This window comes from Lytechinus variegatus, chromosome 1 (assembly GCF_018143015.1).
Source record: "Lytechinus variegatus isolate NC3 chromosome 1, Lvar_3.0, whole genome shotgun sequence".
Classification (NCBI taxonomy): domain Eukaryota; kingdom Metazoa; phylum Echinodermata; class Echinoidea; order Temnopleuroida; family Toxopneustidae; genus Lytechinus; species Lytechinus variegatus.
The window spans coordinates 54,894,285-54,913,004 of record NC_054740.1 but is presented as its reverse complement, the minus strand read 5'-3'; the positions used below and the strand labels follow the sequence as shown (position 1 = coordinate 54,913,004).

Genomic DNA, 18,720 nt, shown 5'->3' with positions numbered 1-18,720 from the left:
TACAAGGAGACATAATTTTACACTCAAGAAATAAGTCAAGATGAGATATCTATGACTGATATAATCAAAGAAACATTAAACTTACATAACGATCGTCAAGTAAAACAGACAAATAATATCAGAAAACCACCCACCTTGCCGAGGGCGCTTCCTGGACCAGAGATGATGGGGAGTATGTCTCCACGAGGCTCTTGGCATTCCGCAGAAACTGGTCTTCGATGTACACCTCCATGTTGTGGAAAGCAACTTCTGCGTTGCGGAGACGATCTCCGAATCCCTCGTTTCCTTCCACGAAGACATGCATCCAGAGGAAACTACTCTCTCTGTTCTCTTGCACTCCTGCATAGACAAAGTTGTACCATCTTTCTGGGGTAAGCTGGTAGTTGTGGTCAATGCCTGGCAAGAAGTTGTCCTCTGACCTTTCATGACCTCTGAAGATGACAGGGAAGTCGTAACCGCCGCCATCTTGGCTCTGGTTGTCAATCTGGACAGATTGTATCAAGAGATAAAAAATGCATTCGTATAACATATCCCGTAGCTCAGCAATGCATTAGGAATTTATTCCTAAAAATGCGAAGGTCTGAGTATAACATATTGCGTTGGAAACATAATGAAGAACTACAAGATAAATATCAGTCTGAGAAACTAAAATGTACCTAATGAGAGTAGAATATTCCTACAGACTTCCTATAGGGACTGATCGGGCTTACAAGGCAAGGGGTTAAAGGGGAATCCAACCAATTTAGAAAAAAAAAGAAAAAGAAAAATCAAATAGATAGTTGAAAATTTGAACAATATCGGACATACAATAATAAAGTTATAAATTTTTAAAAGGTGTAAAAATTGGTATTATCACTATACCAATGGAAACCTGCATTGGTGAGGTCAAAGTGGACAGGCAAGGACTTAATCTTCCATTTACTCAAATACATAAAATGGATTAAAAAATCAAAGTTTAACTTCAAATTAAATTTTTCTTTCATGAAGACATGAAACAATATGCTACCTTGGTTATACTTTGATTACCGCCCAGGGGATCAGGTAGTTAAAAGAAAACTTAAAATCCCTGATAATTGCGTAAATGGCCTATGGGTAAGTTGTCCCTACCACTTGTCATAATTTACTTTCCCAGTTGCCGATTTGAAATGTACAGTATTTTAAAGCAGCCATAACTTTTCTTTTTGCTTGTCCGATTTTTTCCCTAAACTTTCACCATTCTGTTTTACAAGTAGTGATCAACATTTTTAATGACATGATAATAAATGAATGGGACTGACCTGGATTTCCGCGACGGAGAAAGAAAGCAGATGAACAGCATGGAGAGCCTTGGTGCGTTTCAGGTCCTCTCTGGCAACCATGAGAAAGCTCACACCTTCCGCGGTCACCCGAAGGACTTCCTTGACATCTGGTCCGGGTGTAAGGTCATTCATCACCTGATAAAATACGTCAATAGAAGAATGTCAAATGATTGGTACTCAGACCGTTCAGCCACCTGTGAGCTCCATGAGGTCAATATTAAGAAGATAAGCATGATTCAACAAGAAATGCAGGTTCTGTAGAGAACGTTTAATCTACAAGCAAGCAAGCTTTATTTATCTGTCAATGCCAGGGGCAATTCTAACAGGCACAGAATTGGCATTTGTTCAATTGATAGATGAATAAAACAAAATTGACTAGATGTTATGATGTAATCATGCAAGAACTTACCTTGACGATGATACCAGCTGTGCCAATAGACTGGCTGATCTGAGGTGGATCGACTTGAGATTCCTCAACCTGTTCATCCTTAGAATTTAGAGAATCCACAAAGATATGGATCAACGTTCCGACGCATTCCGTGGCGACCAGCAGGTACCCTCCCGAAGGCATAGAGACAATCTCGGACCTCGTTGGGTTGCACGAATCAACAATATCCACTGCCTCGCTCCATTGCTGACCTTCGACCTTTGACCCGCCTTCCATGAGAGACTGGGAGGATGGGACAGTGACCGAGCCTGGAGGCTTGGCGATGGCAAAGTGGAACTTGTGGACGTTAGACTGCTTTGACTGTGTGTCCAGCGGAGGGTTGTAGTGGATGACGGAAGTGGATGGAACAATGGGAATCTTAGGCATTGGACTGGACTCTTCTTCAATCTCCAGGGCTTCTGCAACCGAAAAAATAACTAATGTATAGTTCCTTTTGATATAACTTGGCTACATGGGTAATAATAACACAAATTCGGACATGGAACACCTCTGGCAGTCTCTAGCAGCCTGCATCATGCAATTCAACATAGCAGCAGTGCCGACTTTGAAAACAACTAAGATGAATGATCATTACAAAACACCATCCATAGATAATAAATTACTAAGTACATTGACCCTTAATGACCTCCACTTACTTGCCTCTCCATTTCTCTTCTACCTCTATGCACTTTTTATCCCAGTCCTTTCCAGGACTTCACACATGGCATTCTGTAAACCATATTTGATATTGTTCATACCACCATGCAAACATCATCTAAAAACATATTGGTGACTACTTGGTTGTTCACAATTAAATGACCTTACCTTCCACCTTGGTGTGTTCTTGGGAATGCCCGATATGAACTGGGAAGGGACATCGATTGATGACTAGCACTTTGGGAGAGGGGTCCAGGTCAAAGGTCACATAGGTCATGCCCTGATGGCAGTATACCATGGCGACCACGGGGCAGGTCACGATGTTCTTGGACTGGAACGTCTTGGAAGGCTTGGTGATCTGTGTCAAAGGTCATTCCAAATTGCACTCATGCTAATAATAGTGATTACATTGCAGTAAAGTTCAAATTGCTCTGGTCTACATATAAACAATGTATTATGCAATGATGGTGAAAGTTGATACACAAAGAAAGTCATCACAAGATTACATACAGATGAAGACAAATGAATGCAAATGGCAAATATACAATTATTCCTAATCCATTATATTCCTGAAGAACGTGCCTTTATCCCCACCCCCCAAAAAAAATATATAAAAATAAAAAAATAATGTGTAATGCCTTTGATTCCCTCATTTGAATACTGATCACCGAGTGCATGTAATTGTCTTGTGAAACTAAGAAAAACTTTAAATTGACAGTACTTCCTTATCTTACATCTACTTCTGTGTTGGGCTGGTTTGATTTTCTTTAATTTTTTTTTTCAATTTGAATCAACTTTTTGTTGGGGTAGACTTCCCCTTTACAATCACTCCTAACATGTTATGACTATATGGACTGAAGGGATCAGCAAAACACAAAAGTTAAATCAATGGGAGTGGAAATAACACACATGATTAATGGGTCAAGCACGTTCCAAACGATAGGGGAAGAATGTAGTTTGGCTAAGCCTTAAATAGGTTTGATACAATTATAATCTTTGCCAAGAGACACAATTTATTGCCCTGCATTTCAAAATTTTGTGCTGTGATAAGTCAATCAAACAGCTGAACATATAAGTGTAATACATGTTTGCTTGAATGACCAATCATGAGACTAAGAGTCTTAGGATTGTTTTGGCAACCCAAAACAAATGACGATCCTGAGTTCAATCTAATATGTACTTTCTGTTGTTTTTTATCTCATGGGTGTTGCTCACAATGGATAGATTATTGAGTGTATAAGGAAATAGGCTTTTGCAATTGCATGCTATTCAATTTCCCCATTGTTCCGAACTTGCGTGACCCTTCAACCTCTGACCAATCCTATAACACGATTCATACTAAAATAGAGTATTTCTAAAGCACTAAATCCACATTGATTATGTGCTCAACGTGCTGAGAAAATGAAGAAAAAAAAGATTACTTGGGGCAGGAAAAGGCAAAGGTTAAAAGAAACACAAACATGACAATGAGAGGAAATTGCATGAAGGCAATTTTTAAACAATCGATGTTTGAAATATAACGAATGGAATATGGCAACTAATTCCACAGGGAAGGTCATAGTACGTGGAAGTAAAAAAAAAAATAGCTTACTGGCAGAGTGAGAGGAACCCTAGGGAAATCACTGTCAACCTTGAACCAAGCACTCCATTCATCAAGCCACGCCCCCTCCGCAGCTGATTGGTCACACAAGGCAAGAGATAGGTAATGGAAGGATCCTGTTGGCTGGCTACATGCTGGGCTATCCCATTTGAGGTGAGGGATGTGTTCTGATGACTTGGAGGGAATGGTGACAGTCTGAATGGTGTTTGCTTGGATGATAATCTAGATAGATTAAAAAGAAATCATAAAAGCATAAAAGTGGGAACATTAAATATTCTACCACAAATATGGATAAATTGCATTCATGATTCTATTTTGGTGTCAGTCAAAGGTCATCAATTGTCTACTTATATACTTATTCTGCTTGATTACAAAAAGTGCTTAGAATTTCAATTCTTTAGGTGAAAATGTCAAAAAAATTCAGCTCGCGCTTTGCGCTCGCATCATTTGATTGTTAAATGCTAACTGCAAGCAGTCTTTCAGAGGTAGCTTTTCCATGAGTTCATTTCTGCTCGTGCTTTGTGTTCGTAGTAATTATTAGGTTGCATGCACAACTTTTTCAGGATAACAAACATTGCCCAGAATGTTCAAATTTCAGGAAAAAATAACTAAAATTTCCAACAAAATTAGCTCGCGCTTTGCGATCGCATCATATAAATAAGGGTTATGATATTAAATATTAATTTATAAGAATAAAGCTAAGAAGTGACTGATTAGGACTACCCCTTCAAAAAATCATCTTTGAGCTTCCAATCCAACAAAATATTACTGAAACAAATTTCCTACCCCCCCATTGGCAAAGATTGGATCCGCCCCTGTACGATTAGTCCGTGAGGGATGAGACCAAATTGAAAGAAGATGTGGACCAAGTAGCAATTTACCATTGTATTCTGTTCTCCTAGATGCCCTCCACAGGAACATTATTTAAAGGGGAATTAAACCTTTGGAACAAATAGGCTTGTGTAGAAACAGAAAAATCAAAGAATAAGAATAAAGAAATTTTGAGAAAAATCGGACAAATAATGAGAAAGTTATGAGCATTTGAATATTGCAATCACCAATGCTATGGAGATCCTCCCATTGGCAATGCGACAAGGATGTGTGATGTCACTGATGAACAACATTCCCTTTGGTGGACTATTAAATACCCTCAAAATGTCTCTTTTTGCTTTTTCTTACGATTAAACAAACTCTTTATCCATTATGTATTCTTAAAAAAATATGTATTACATGCCCTCATGTAGAAAGAACACATGATCTATGGATAGATGTGATAAAAGAGGCAATTCAAGTGAAATATATACTAAAGTAATGGGAGAGTTGTTCATCAGTGACATCACACATCTTTGTCGCATTGCCAATTTGCTATTTCCATAGCAATAGTGATCGCAATATTCAAATGCTCATAACTTTCTCATTATTTGTCCGATTTTTCTCAAACTTTTGTTGATCTGTTTCTTTGATTTTTCTGTTTTCACACAAGCTATCTTGTTCCAATGGTTTCATTCTCCTTAAAGTTTTAAACATCAATTCAGTTCCCCCCATTACATTTGTGAAATTGCGACATTATCACTCTGCATGTCAGAATCATGGGATTTCATGAGGGAGATGATGCGCGTTACAGCTTTCACAGGTGTGTACCATATGATTACATCTTTTTACATCTGGAACCGACCGTCAAAGTCATTCCATCAAGCCTCTGCAAGTCCTTTAAGGCCGTCACATCGTTCCGTGCAAGCCTTGCGTGTGACTAGCGGGTAACTATTTTTGCTACCTGCAGGTCGCCCGCATTGACAGTATCTCACACGTATCTTACACACAGTTGACTGCAGAAGTGCACCAAAGTCTTATTTGCACAAAGAAAAGATTTGAACATGCTCAAAATTTTGTCACGGGTGAGTTGCGGGCAATCACCCACAACTCACGTGCAAGGCTAGTGTGGAATATGACAGACCCTTCAGCTAGTCTCTGAATGTCTCACCTTTTCTTCAGATCTGAGATTAACCATTCTTATCTTGATATCATGTTTAGAGTTATTTCGAAAGACGAATCTTGGTCTGATTGTTAGGATTCTGATCTGATGCTTCACTGTCGATTGCATTACGACATGGACCACCTGGAGAGGAAAAAGGTCAAAGGTCATATTTAATCTTCCATCTGAAAAGACTATATTGAATGGACAAAGAAATATGGCAAAGGCAATCTTGTGAAACTTGCTTTGTTTCATATGATAGAATTTTTTCTGGAATTATCCTTCTAGATTTATTGAATAACATAGTACACTAGATTAATATAGTGATGTTGCAGAGAATATAAAGCCCAATGATAAGTGAATTAAATCCTGAAAGTTATCCATTAACCTCACCTGGGTTGAGTGCAGCACAATGTGGATCAATCTATTGCTCAAGAAAAACCCACCATGGCTCGAATTTGAACCTATGACACCCCTGTTTGAAAGACGAGAGTCAGAACCACCAAATCACGACATGCCCATACACAGAAGTACATAAGAGAGAACATATGAATAAAAATGAAATAATCACCTTCTGTGTTCCAAGATGCACACCCCTACTAATAAGTTCAATGGTCCCATGGTCCTCTGGTTGTAGCTGCAGTCCCTGGACTGGTTCATTCTTCTTTGGAGGGGTGGTAACATCACTGAGGAAATTCACTGAGTCATTATACACATATTCCTCCCCTTCATGAGATAGTCCCAAGGACAGATTGGCCTAAGAGATAAAAAAGGGAAAATCTTGAATCCGGGGCTCATAACACAAACCTTAGACCTGATGTTTTGGGGGTGATTCACAAAGATATAAGTGTGACTTAGTTTCACACTTTAATTTCCAGTTGCACACATTAGGCATGACCGCATTTGACAAATCATTTTAACAGGACGTGCATTAGCACGTACATCTATCAGTCAATTTGATTGCGTCTTACATATCACATGCACGTCAGCATTTAAGCATGACTCCTAAGTCACACCTAATTCTTTGAGCAACACCCCCCGGAATTAATTTTCATCTTTGAAGAAAAATACTCACTTTGAACTTTTGTGGTGCACTGGTGGTCCTTGCAGTCACCTTGGTAGATTTACCCCCTTCTTCCATAATGGTGAAGTCCATGTCTGTCTCATTCACTACCAAAAAACACGGCATGATCTCTACCCTGATGGTGTTGACCTTTGACCTGTGTTGGACCATTCCAACCTGGAGACTGGCCGAGGGGTGTCCAGCAGCTTCTGCTGAATGAGGGGCAATGGTGATGCCCTGCATGGACGATGCATGCAGCTTGGAGCTGAATGAGAGAGGTGACCGTAAAATCATAATTTACTAATAAGGTCAGACTGTAGGGAGAAGAGACAGCCAACATTGCTGGGCGATCTTGCAATATTAGTTTTAGCGATATTGACAATCATATTGCATATTCAATAATAGTTTTATGATCATATTGATATATTGCAGTTACACAATATGACAAAAATATTGTTGATTATGAAGAGTTAATCACTATCTATTGGTCTCAAAAGCTGCTCTGTATTGCTTTAAACCAATTCAGAACTTTGTAAGTTGATGTTAGTCAGTACCCAACTTTCAGACACAAACACTGATGGAAGCCTTACTTTCATTCCCTCTTTCCTGCTCTCACAGCATTGCAGCTCATAATGAATGTATTTAATTAATTTCCATACTCATGTTGTACCCTGTAATCGGCAAAATTTTGCTGGCGATAATCGACTAACATTGAAATCAAATATCGACAGACACTAACAGCAACAGAAGGCGCATGAAAGAGGCAAGGGACAGGGCGAGGGTAGGGAAGGGGTGAAGAGGGGTAGGGTGGGATTGGAGGAGCTGGACGCATCATATGGAGAAAGGTGGGAAGAGTAATTGCTTATGACAGAAAATCTAGCCAACCCCAAATTTAGGGACTAAGATAGGGATTTAAAGCCGAAATTTCTACTCCTACTCTTAACCCTAATATAGTCAGCATTTTCTGACGTCATTTTGAAGGGTATCTGAATAGGGGACTAGTAAGGTTAGGTATTAAAAAAAAATAAAAATTAACCATTTAACTTGATTTCCGCTTAAAAAAAAAGAAAATAAATCAAATCCCCATTTACCTGCTATAATCAGGATGATTGTAAGGCCAGAACTTGGTCATATCGAGGTCATCTCGATTGTCAGCTAGTCTCTTTAGTCCCATTGCTTCATCTGGGTGGTGGGTTACATTCTCTAACATCTCAGTAGAGATGCAGACAGCTGCAGAGCTGGAGCTGGCTGCCATGCTCTCACTAAATTTGGTAATATTTTAGAGAAAAATGTAGGTTTTGGTCATTATATAATTGAAATTCATTGGAATTCAATGGATGGGAACTCTATATTTCTGCAAGATATGTCTGCGTGAACACAAGGGAAGATTTACAGGGATTAGTATGTATCAACACACATCAACAGAGCCATATTTTTGTCACATACATATTTTATATTATATTTTTCTCAGTTTCCAAGTATAAAAAAGTTCTATACATGAATTCAACTTCATCAATGCCTTATTAACATTGAATTGTAGTACATGCATGTCATGGTGTGACATAGCATAATGTTGTTGTAAGATCAGGGAATTATCATTACCTATGATACCCCACAGATTATCAGAATACAATATTATTCAAAACAATTATTATACAGCAGAAGGAGTAGTATATCAGCCATCACCATGTCATTGTACATCTGGATCTGGTACACTTGCATAGACCTAACTTTGTGATGGAAAAAATGATGAAGATCACTTACACAGATAAGCACATGTGGGAAAGTGTATATTTCATTGCTTGGAGAAAGACCACACATAATGCTGGAAAGCCATGCCTACCCTGCCCCTTTCTCAACAATTACACATTTTTCTCCCAGGTTCACTTGGCACAATTGTTTATTCAATTTATACATAAAAACACTTTTGTGGCCATTTTATTGAATACAGTTCAAACTCATTTTTAAATTGTTACCATGACCCAAAGAAAAGACCTACCTGATAGAGGTTAGAGTGAGATTGTACCATGCTAAAGGAGGGATCTGATACAGCTGTTGCAATGACCCTTGACCTCTGACCTCTATGACCTGTGTATCATTGCCCCTAGCTGCTTGACAATGAATGCTGACTGGGAATGGGAGGTGACTCTGGAGAGTGAACAGAGGGCTGAAGACAACCTGTCAAAACGGAAATTAAAATCACACCTTGTTTATAAATTCTTAGGGATGTATGTTACCTTCACAACCATGTCTGTAACCCTCATCTCTCCACTCAAAGCAAACTGCTCCGACCAATCTCAGTACAACCCCTGAATTTTGACACAGACCCCTATGATGTCATCATCGCTGCAAGTCAAAGCAGGAGTTTTGTTTTCTCAGACTGGTGGGATGAAACAATACTCTTTCTTGAGCATCTTTCATCTGTCATTCCAAATTTAGAGGGGTTTTCACTAAACAAACACTGTCTACTGAATTCAACATTCCCATAGACTTACACAGGCTATAGTTGTAGACAAACCATGGTGGCCTGCGCTGTGTTGAACAGGATGATGTTGTTAAGTTTACAGGACAATAACTTTAAGTGAGAAAAATTGTTGAAATTCTGTGTGCAAATGAAATGTTCAAAGTGATACTTTGTTCAGTTATCGTTCAATATCGTGAAAAGTGCTAATATCAATCATGAAATTTATCAGATCTAAACCAGTTAAGAATGAATTAATTTCTCTTTCGTGAATCACTTATGATAAAATCAAACTTGGTTCCAATAAAATCAGTCAGGAAACGGTGTTTTGGACCATAACGAATCAGCACCAATAATTACCATACACAACATAGAGAATAAAAATACATACTAGTCTCTGTGTATTTCCATCGTGAGTTTCCGTGAAGATTTGGCACCAGAAATAGAATCTCCTACCATCAGCACATGGCACCTGAAAAAGCAAAATAGCAGTAATTCATTGAAGAAGATAACACCACTATTACAAAAATAACAACTTTTCTATACCTTTTGTGATAGATTTGTTAACCAATGTTCACCCAGATGTTAAATGGAGACCCGGTAGGATGCCAACGTCATTGGTAGTAGATTGGCATATGTGCTCCAGTAAAAAATGCTTGCCTGGCCATGATATTCCCCAGGGAGTGGCGAAGGTGCATTTTAAGTGTGGAACAATGACGGATCCCATGACTGGGTTAATAATAATTACAATGTAAAGCACTTAAAAGTATGAAGTGCTATATAAATGTAACTATTATTGTTATAATTATTATTATTCAAATGTGGTCTTTATGATTTAATCATGATCGGGAATGCTGTACAATATACAATGGGTAGTAGAGTAGGATCATAAAAGACTGATCTGGGTGGCAGTTTTATGGAGCTATTTTCAAGTTATGAGCAACTTTTAAAGTGACTGGTGATCCTTTCTTGTGGTAAATGACATACACCAAATTGTCATTAATGTTGATCTTGTGGCTAAGAAAGGATCACCAGTCATTCGTAAAGTCACTCGTACACTTACAAAAAGCTTTGTGAAACACCTACCAGAAATCTCTAATCAGGTCATGGTGTAAAGCACTTAGATATATCGTTCAAATGTATCAAATACAATGGACATAATTTCTATCTGACGTAAATACCTATAATTCTTAAAATTACGTCAATTGTGTCTGTTACCTTGACAACCATTTCTGTGACGCACATCTCGCCACTCAAAGCAAACTGCTCCGACCAATCGCAGTCCGACCCCTGAACTTTGACACAGACCCCTATGATGTCATCATCGCTGCAGGTCAAAGCAGGGAGGCTGGAGTTGGGTTGGAGTGACCTGGTCTCCTGGACGTTGGTAGCGGACCGAGGAGAGGTCTGGGAGAATGACCTCCGTGTGACCTGGACATCCAGCGGGATGGTCAACTGGTTTGAGAATGTCTGGGTACCCGTAATGATGATCTACCAGATCGGAAACAATAAGATACTCATCAGGACCCACTTTTACATAACTGTTCACAATATTATGAATGACTTTATGACTGGAATATAAAGTACCAAGAAGATGGATGAAAGTTTCTCTCTACATGTAAATTAACTATGACTGCATTTCAAAGAAAACATATTTTAAGGACAAGTCCACCCCATCAAAAATTGGTTTGAGAAAGTCTGGGTACCCGTAATGATGATCTACCGGATTGGAAACAAAACAAAACTCATCAGAACCCTGTCTTACAAAGACTTACGATTGATCCAATCAATCGTAACCACATATATGAATGAAACACATACTCAACATGCCATAAACAAGTTGTGAAAAAGTTTACCTCACTAAACCCCTTTCAAATATCTCATACAGGCTCAAAGAAAAAAATATGATATAATAATCACTATTCCACTTGATTAAATAGTGCTTATCACATTCATTGTCAAAACTGTGCAAAATTAATATTAAAATAAAGCCCTAAATACACCAAAACACTTTTCCGAGGAGCACACATGAGCCAAACTTAAATATTGAGGGCTTACTTGTCTCTGAACAGCTGTGATCTTTCTGATTTGGATGAAGAGAGTTGCTGTATGATCTCTATTATGAAGAACTCGAACTGTCGTATCTCCATCCTCGCCGTCAATACTGAATGGCTCTGACCAACGGAAGTTACGCCAGTTTTCCATACAGACATGAAGCTCCTGTAAGGGGGGGGGGGGTGTTTCACGAATAATAAGTGTGTTGCAATCAATATTCTGGTCACATGCGGTAATGTATATCAATTAATAATGGAATGGAGTGTTAATACCATGGACTGTTCTGTGAACTCCATTTCGATTTAAACCATGGTCTTAAAATGAAGTTGAACCTACTTGTTTGTCTTTCTTATGAGTCCTCCAGCTGTACTCATGCATCTCGCCGCTCTTTAGAACCACCGATTCATCGGTATGCACTTGACCAAAGCGAAGCGCCTGATTGGTTGAATTGCAGATGAGGTAGTGTCCATAGAAAAGTCGTTCGGCCTCTGGCTCCATATTCTGGGAAATACAAGATTACATTACCAATAATACACTTATCGTTAGATAATCCAGTAATATGGGCGATATGTGACATATAGCTTAAGGATCGATCGTTGGGCTGATTTATAGGATTGCTGCATTGATTATTGTGTACAATCAATCATACAGATCAGCCCTACAGTCAACCTCTAAGCTCATCCTCCTCCTCCCCTTCCTCCCCCCATTCCCCTCCTCTTCCTCCCCTCCCCTTCTCCTCCCCTTCCCCTTCTCCTCCTCCTCCCCCTCTTCTTCCCTCCTCCTCCCCCTCTTCTTCCCTCCTCCTCCCCCTTCCTCGTCCCCCTCCCCTTCTCCTCCCCCTCTTCTTCCCTCCTCCTCCTACCCCTTCCTCCTCCCCCTTCTCCTCCTCTTCCCTCCTCCTCCTCCTCTTCCCTCCTCCTCCTCCCTCCTCCCCCTTCTCCTCCTCCTCCCCCTCTTCTTCCCTCCTCCTCCTACCCCTTCCTCCTCCACCTCCCCTTCTCCTCCTCTTCCATCCTCCTCCTCCCCCTTCTCCTCCTACCCCTTCCTCCTCCCCCTCTCCTCCCCACTCCCAAATGGGGTATTAGACTATCTGAGAGGTAAACCATAGTAGAAGTAAAACAAAAAAGCGAGCCCCTATAGAGAGTTTTTTTATAATTGATTGGCCCACAACTTACCTGCTTCCATGCTTGGGCCACCTTGCTTAGAGTATGAACTGTCCCTTGGCCAACTATGAATGTCATGTTACTTAATCCCAATTGGCCTTCAATATCCATCAGACTGCGGAAGCTGTACCCAAAGTCGGCCTCCACTTTCTCCAGCAGAGGTGACATGGTCAGGTTGTGGTAGTTCAAGAGGTCAATTTCCAGCCCAGAGGTCCCCTGTAAGTGATTGTAATAATAATCAGTTATAATAATAACAATAAAAATGATAATGATAATAATAATGATGATGTAATATTAATAAAGATAATAATAACAACAATAATCATCCTCATCATCCACTTTTATACAGCCATTAAAGTTAAAATACAGTAGACGCAGCAAACAATTATTTCTTGAGAAAGTCTTTTGAATGAAGGATTATTGTATAAATAGTATACATCTAGATCTGGTACATTAATGTCCACTTATCTTTGTAAAATCATGAAATCTTAGCTCAAAATCGATAATTCGGATGATCACTAACACGGAATAGCATATGCGGGACAGTGTATTAATATTGCTTCAAAAAATACCTGACATTTGATGGAATTCTATTTATGGTATGCCCACACACAATGTATGCCCTTTTTCCACTCCCTGGAATCTTACAATCACCTATGATTTTAGCAAATTTGACAATTTCTACATACTAAAGGCTTGCAAAAGGCTTGCAATTATCTAACATTTTAAAATTAGTTTTCTAATACTTACCCTGGATCTCAAATGAGAATATTCTACATGTTTATAATATTAGAAAATGTTCAAAATGCTGTATCTGTCAAAATCGAGTCTTATAGACCAGTCATGAGGTGTGTGGAGATTTTACTCACACAGATTCTGGTCCTTGCATGGACTCCACCATAACTCTCAACGTCCAGTCTGGTCTCTGTGATGTGAGCCACCATGAACTCATGGCTCCTGGGGCTACTATCATCGGGAGTGAAACCTTTCAGGTACTCTGGTATTCCTGCAAACCAACATGGATGATGGAACTTTTATTCAAGATGGTTTCAAATATGGGGGGGGGGGCATCTATTGTTGCATTACCCCCCAGAAATAAATAAATAAATGATATATTTATTATATAAAAGATAATCCTCTGCTCTGACACCCACGGTGTCATAAAGATTTTACATGGAATATCATAAATGAAAGATGCCTAATTACAATTTGGAGTTTGTAACTGAATAAAAAAAATGTACTATTTGTAATTACAATGATGAAACTATTTTACATGTTTCTTGTTATTACTCTTCGAATAAGATATGGTCGACGTTTAAACTCTGGATGTTTTGTTACTCAAAGAAAAAAAATCACACTCACAAGTCAATATAAGTTGTTCGCTTTTTTTTGTAGTGGGAACAACAATGCACTTAAGTGCATTCTCATAGTTATAAGATGAGAAAAATACTCAGCTAATTATTGAATTTTGCCCAATCTGTAAATACTAGCATCATGGAACGGGGATTAAGGTAATATTTCTTTGTTAACCACCGTTAAAATAAGAATATCGGAAAAGATTACTTACAAACATTTAACAAATACCAATGTATGAAAACTCATTGCTACCTTTTCCAAGTTGACTGAGATGATTTGACATTCTAAGTTCAATGAGGCCAACGGTGACCTTCAGATGACAGAACTGGATGAAGCGCGGAGCGAAGACGGTGTCGAACCTCATGGATGCTGCCAAGGTCATTGGGGTCAAAATGATGTCGGGGGTCGGTGGACTGAGAGGGTCTTGCATATCTTGCCTGAAAACATGATTGAATATGATTTTTTAGGACACTGTAGCTATGAGGTTACAGGCATGAAAGAGATCATGTGAACATGGAACTCTCGAACCAATCATATAAAGAGATTTATCCCGATCAAATATCAATTATATGAAGGCTTTTTTTTGGGGGGGTCCAAATTCAAAGAAAAGATTGAGAATTTCAAGTTGATAACAAATTATCATCATCAACACAATCAAAATCATCATCACAATAACAAGTGCATGACCACGATGATGATCATCGTCCACCAACATCACCATCATTCATAATCATCACCAACATATCAACATCACCACCACCACAAACACAACCACCACCACCATCATCATCCTCATCATCACCATCACCATCACCATCACCATCATCATCATCATCATCATCATCATCATCATCATCATCATCACCATCATCATCACCACCACCTACACCATCACCACCACCACCACTACCAATACCACCATCACCATTTCGTACCTATCCACATCTGTATTAAGTACAACCCTCCATGTGCTATGTGCATCCATCTCTTCCACCAAGTCTCTACTCTCAATGATCTTCTGCTTCTTGTGATACCGCTGAGTCTCTGAAACGAAGAACTCCCTAACTGTCATAAAGCTCTGCCTCTGACTATTGAACGCCTGGAGAATACAAGGAATCTGTAACAGGAATAGAAGATTTGATATACAGAATGAATCTCAAAACTGGTCTTAGTAATATTCATTGTATAAGTTCTGTAATTATATAAATCCTTATATTTGATGTTCACAATTTAGAAACCTACAAAAAAATATGAAAATTCAGTGTGGCATGTATCTTGATTTAAGAAAATTTGAGTGAATCATATTCTGTAATTATCTGCAAATGTGTGTTCTCATGTTGATTTACACAGTTGATTTGTAGAATGAAAGATGTAAAGCATCATACTCTAGATTCAATAGCTTGCATAAAGCCATTGATATGTTTGCAGTTGAGATATGCATGTTTGATAGATAACAAACACAAACTAGACTTGGTCATCTAAGTATTTGTTTGGGATAAAACAAATGACAGCAAAAAACATGTCAAGATGCATCTTCTTCCTCAAAGGCTCATCACATCTCTTCTCATCTTCTTGCTACTAAACTCCTCACTCTTCTGCTCCAGTCATCGATCTCATCTAGTATTCAGTATTTTAATAAGGACTTCAATTTATCTCACAAAAGTATACTTTCTCTCTCTCTCTTGTACTTTTCAATTAACCTTCAATTCCACCTATTCCACCATTGAAGGCCCAAGATACACATGCGTCACGCCTCAACGCTGCAATTTGGTGCGTATACACATACATACACCAGAAGTCGACTGAAACCACTTTGAGATTCTTTATCCATGGCGACTATTCAAGAGACACCTGTGCCTCTGTCTTTTCACGTCAGCATTTTCTCTTTTTTTGTTAGTAATAATTATTGTTCACAATTATACTTGTTTCTAGTTCTGAGGTCAAGCTGCCTTTAAGGTGTACTCAATCCGGTTTGCCAATAACAAATAGTGAGCATATACACATAATTTATGCTCGACGTTTGTCTATCTTGGGCCCAACTTTTCTTTTCATGACCAACTACATGGTCAACCTTAACCCTAAATAGACTGGGCTATTTCGACACCCAAGAAGACTGGCTGAATCAGCCCCCCTTATAATCTCGGCCGTCGATCACGCGATCGCGACGAAAATTGGCACGCACATTACCTGTGGCATTACCTACAAATCAATAATATCAAATTCTGCGAAAAATTTCATTGCTCATTAATTATGCTAATTTATGCGTAATTAGTTCGCTCTAATTAATAAATAATGCCCCTAAAATGCTAGTTTTTGTTTCAAATACTCTAGATAGGCATCTGATCAAATTTATTTTACAAAAATTTCAACATCATATTTATTTTCTTATGTATTCTATTGTTTTCTAAATTTCTTATGTATTTCTATGTTTTTCAACTTTTTATTTTTATTGTTTTTTCAATGGAAATTGTCGGGGACTTTATTTTTGCCATAAACAAGGTAAAATTATTTGATTTTAGCAATAAAAGGCAAAATAATAGTACACTTTATGAATTTTGGTTGAAAACACTATTTGCATTGGATTTGTACACAAATTCATGTTTTTGAGTAATTTTGGGTCTGCATGCACTTACGAAATGTTGCGTAATTTTGGAACCGCGTACCCGGGATCACAATTTTGGTCTCAAAAGTTGCACAAGACTTGAACGTAAAAAGTCATCGAGCGACGCGCTCAAAAAAATTTCGAGCGGCGGATTTATCGCGAAAAATGTTAAGGGGGGGCTGAATCAGATCCCCCAGTCTCTTTAGGGTTAATCCCCTTCTAGATTAAAGGCTCAAGGTTTGGTGTGGTATGCTAACATACTATGTTAATATTGGATGAAGAAGAATAAACATAGGCCCATATTCAGAACTCGGGTGTAATTTAAATTCTGGTCTAAAGTTGTGCTATGACTATAGATAGCCAATTGTGATGCAAATCTTTACCAAATACAGGTTTGATTAATAAGTTCATATGTTAATAAGAACTTTTATAAATAACTGAACCAGTTTTCTTGATCATTGTAGAATGACTGAAAGCACAGAGGGAACATAAGAAACATACAATGTTTAAAAATATGTTGACAATGACATTTTTGCTTCTTACAATTTTAGGACAGAGTTAAAATATGGGCTACATTAATCCTGACTTCAGAATACAGACTGAAAATTTTGGATGGATAATACCTTGTTCGTTCTTCCAAATGGTCTGACATCAGGATTTGAGATTGGAACTGGAGTGATGGTCAAGCCAACATCCATCCTCGGCTCAGGGTAGGTCCATACCATGGTACCCCAATGGCCACTTTCCTGGGAGGGTGGGGTGAAGTAGATCTGATTGGGGAGGGGTATCTCATCTTCCGTATGTCCTAGAGGATGGATAACAGAATATGATATGAGGGTGGGGTGAAGTATATCTGATTGGGGAGAGGTATCTCATCTTCGGTATGTCCTGGAGGATGGATAAGAGAATATGATATGAGGGCGGGGTGAAGTATATCTGATGGGGGGAGGTATCTCATCTTCAGTATGTCCTGGAGGATGGATAAGAGAATATGATATGAGGGCGGGGTGAAGTATATCTGATGGGGGGGAGGTATCTCATCTTCAGTATGTCCTGGAGGATGGATAAGAGAATATGATATGAGGGCGGGGTGAAGTATATCTGATGGGGGAGGTATCTCATCTTCGGTATGTCCTTGAGAGTGGATAAGAGATTATGATATGAGGGCGGGGTGAAGTATATCTGATGGGGGGGTATCTCATCTTCGGTATGTGCTTGAGAGTGGATAAGAGAATATAATATGAGGGTGGGGTGAAGTAGATCTGATAGGGGAGGAGAATCTCCTCAACTGTATGTCATGGAGGATGGACATTAAAGAGATTGTGATTCAATATAGAGCATCGTTATCAATAATCACAACTGTAACCACTATCATCACTTTCTCTAATCACCAGTTCGTCACCATTTTGTCTGCTAACCAGTTGGTCTAATGCCCAATTCATTTTCACTCATTTCGCCCAATGCACGCTTGGTCCAATTAGGCCAAATGGCATATGGACTAAATGGCGATTGGACCAACTGGTAATTAGACGAAATAGTGAGAGGACCAAATGGCAATTAAACCATGTGGATAGTGGACGAATTGATGGTAGACTAAATGATAGGAGACGAGTTGGCATTTGGACAAATTGGCATTAGACCAATTAAAGATAAACAACCAGCGTCATTTCAACCTAAAATACCCAACATATCACAAAGGCTTCAGCCCTTTTTTACCTTCAGTGAAATATTCAAACGCTCCAGTCCTGAGGTCATCCTTGTATTCTATCTGAATCACTCCTTCTGGTGGTGGTTCTTCATCCTCCTCTTCAACGTCCTCCCAGTTTCCTTCACCATCATCGTCACTGACATCGTAATCCTCCTCATCTTCAGAGTATAAAGGGCCATCGACGGGTGGCAGGGCAGCCGAGGGATCTATTTTGAACTTGAATTTCTGAAATAGAGAATGAAAGATGGGTAAAGTTCTGCACAGAAGTTCGAATGATACTTTGCTTCTTCAAATCCCCACAAGTAAAACAAAATGATTTTTTCTAGATTGAGCATTTGACTGCTCAGTCCCAAAATTG

At 38.9% G+C, this 18,720-nt stretch overlaps 1 protein-coding gene across 1 annotated transcript in view; it reads right to left on the bottom strand.

Moving 5' to 3' along the window:
• LOC121417186 (vacuolar protein sorting-associated protein 13B-like) overlaps positions 1-18,720 on the bottom strand; it is a 73,379-nt gene that overhangs the window by 7,063 nt on the left and 47,596 nt on the right. Inside the window, 20 exon segments of the mRNA XM_041610792.1 lie at positions 135-484; positions 1,278-1,433; positions 1,708-2,144; positions 2,551-2,740; positions 3,974-4,204; positions 5,964-6,098; positions 6,526-6,711; positions 7,030-7,282; positions 8,109-8,279; positions 9,017-9,195; positions 9,870-9,950; positions 10,697-10,969; positions 11,537-11,698; positions 11,870-12,034; positions 12,709-12,912; positions 13,566-13,702; positions 14,305-14,489; positions 14,988-15,169; positions 17,278-17,459; positions 18,371-18,587. Of these exon segments, the coding sequence (XP_041466726.1) occupies positions 135-484; positions 1,278-1,433; positions 1,708-2,144; positions 2,551-2,740; positions 3,974-4,204; positions 5,964-6,098; positions 6,526-6,711; positions 7,030-7,282; positions 8,109-8,279; positions 9,017-9,195; positions 9,870-9,950; positions 10,697-10,969; positions 11,537-11,698; positions 11,870-12,034; positions 12,709-12,912; positions 13,566-13,702; positions 14,305-14,489; positions 14,988-15,169; positions 17,278-17,459; positions 18,371-18,587 (4,076 nt within the window).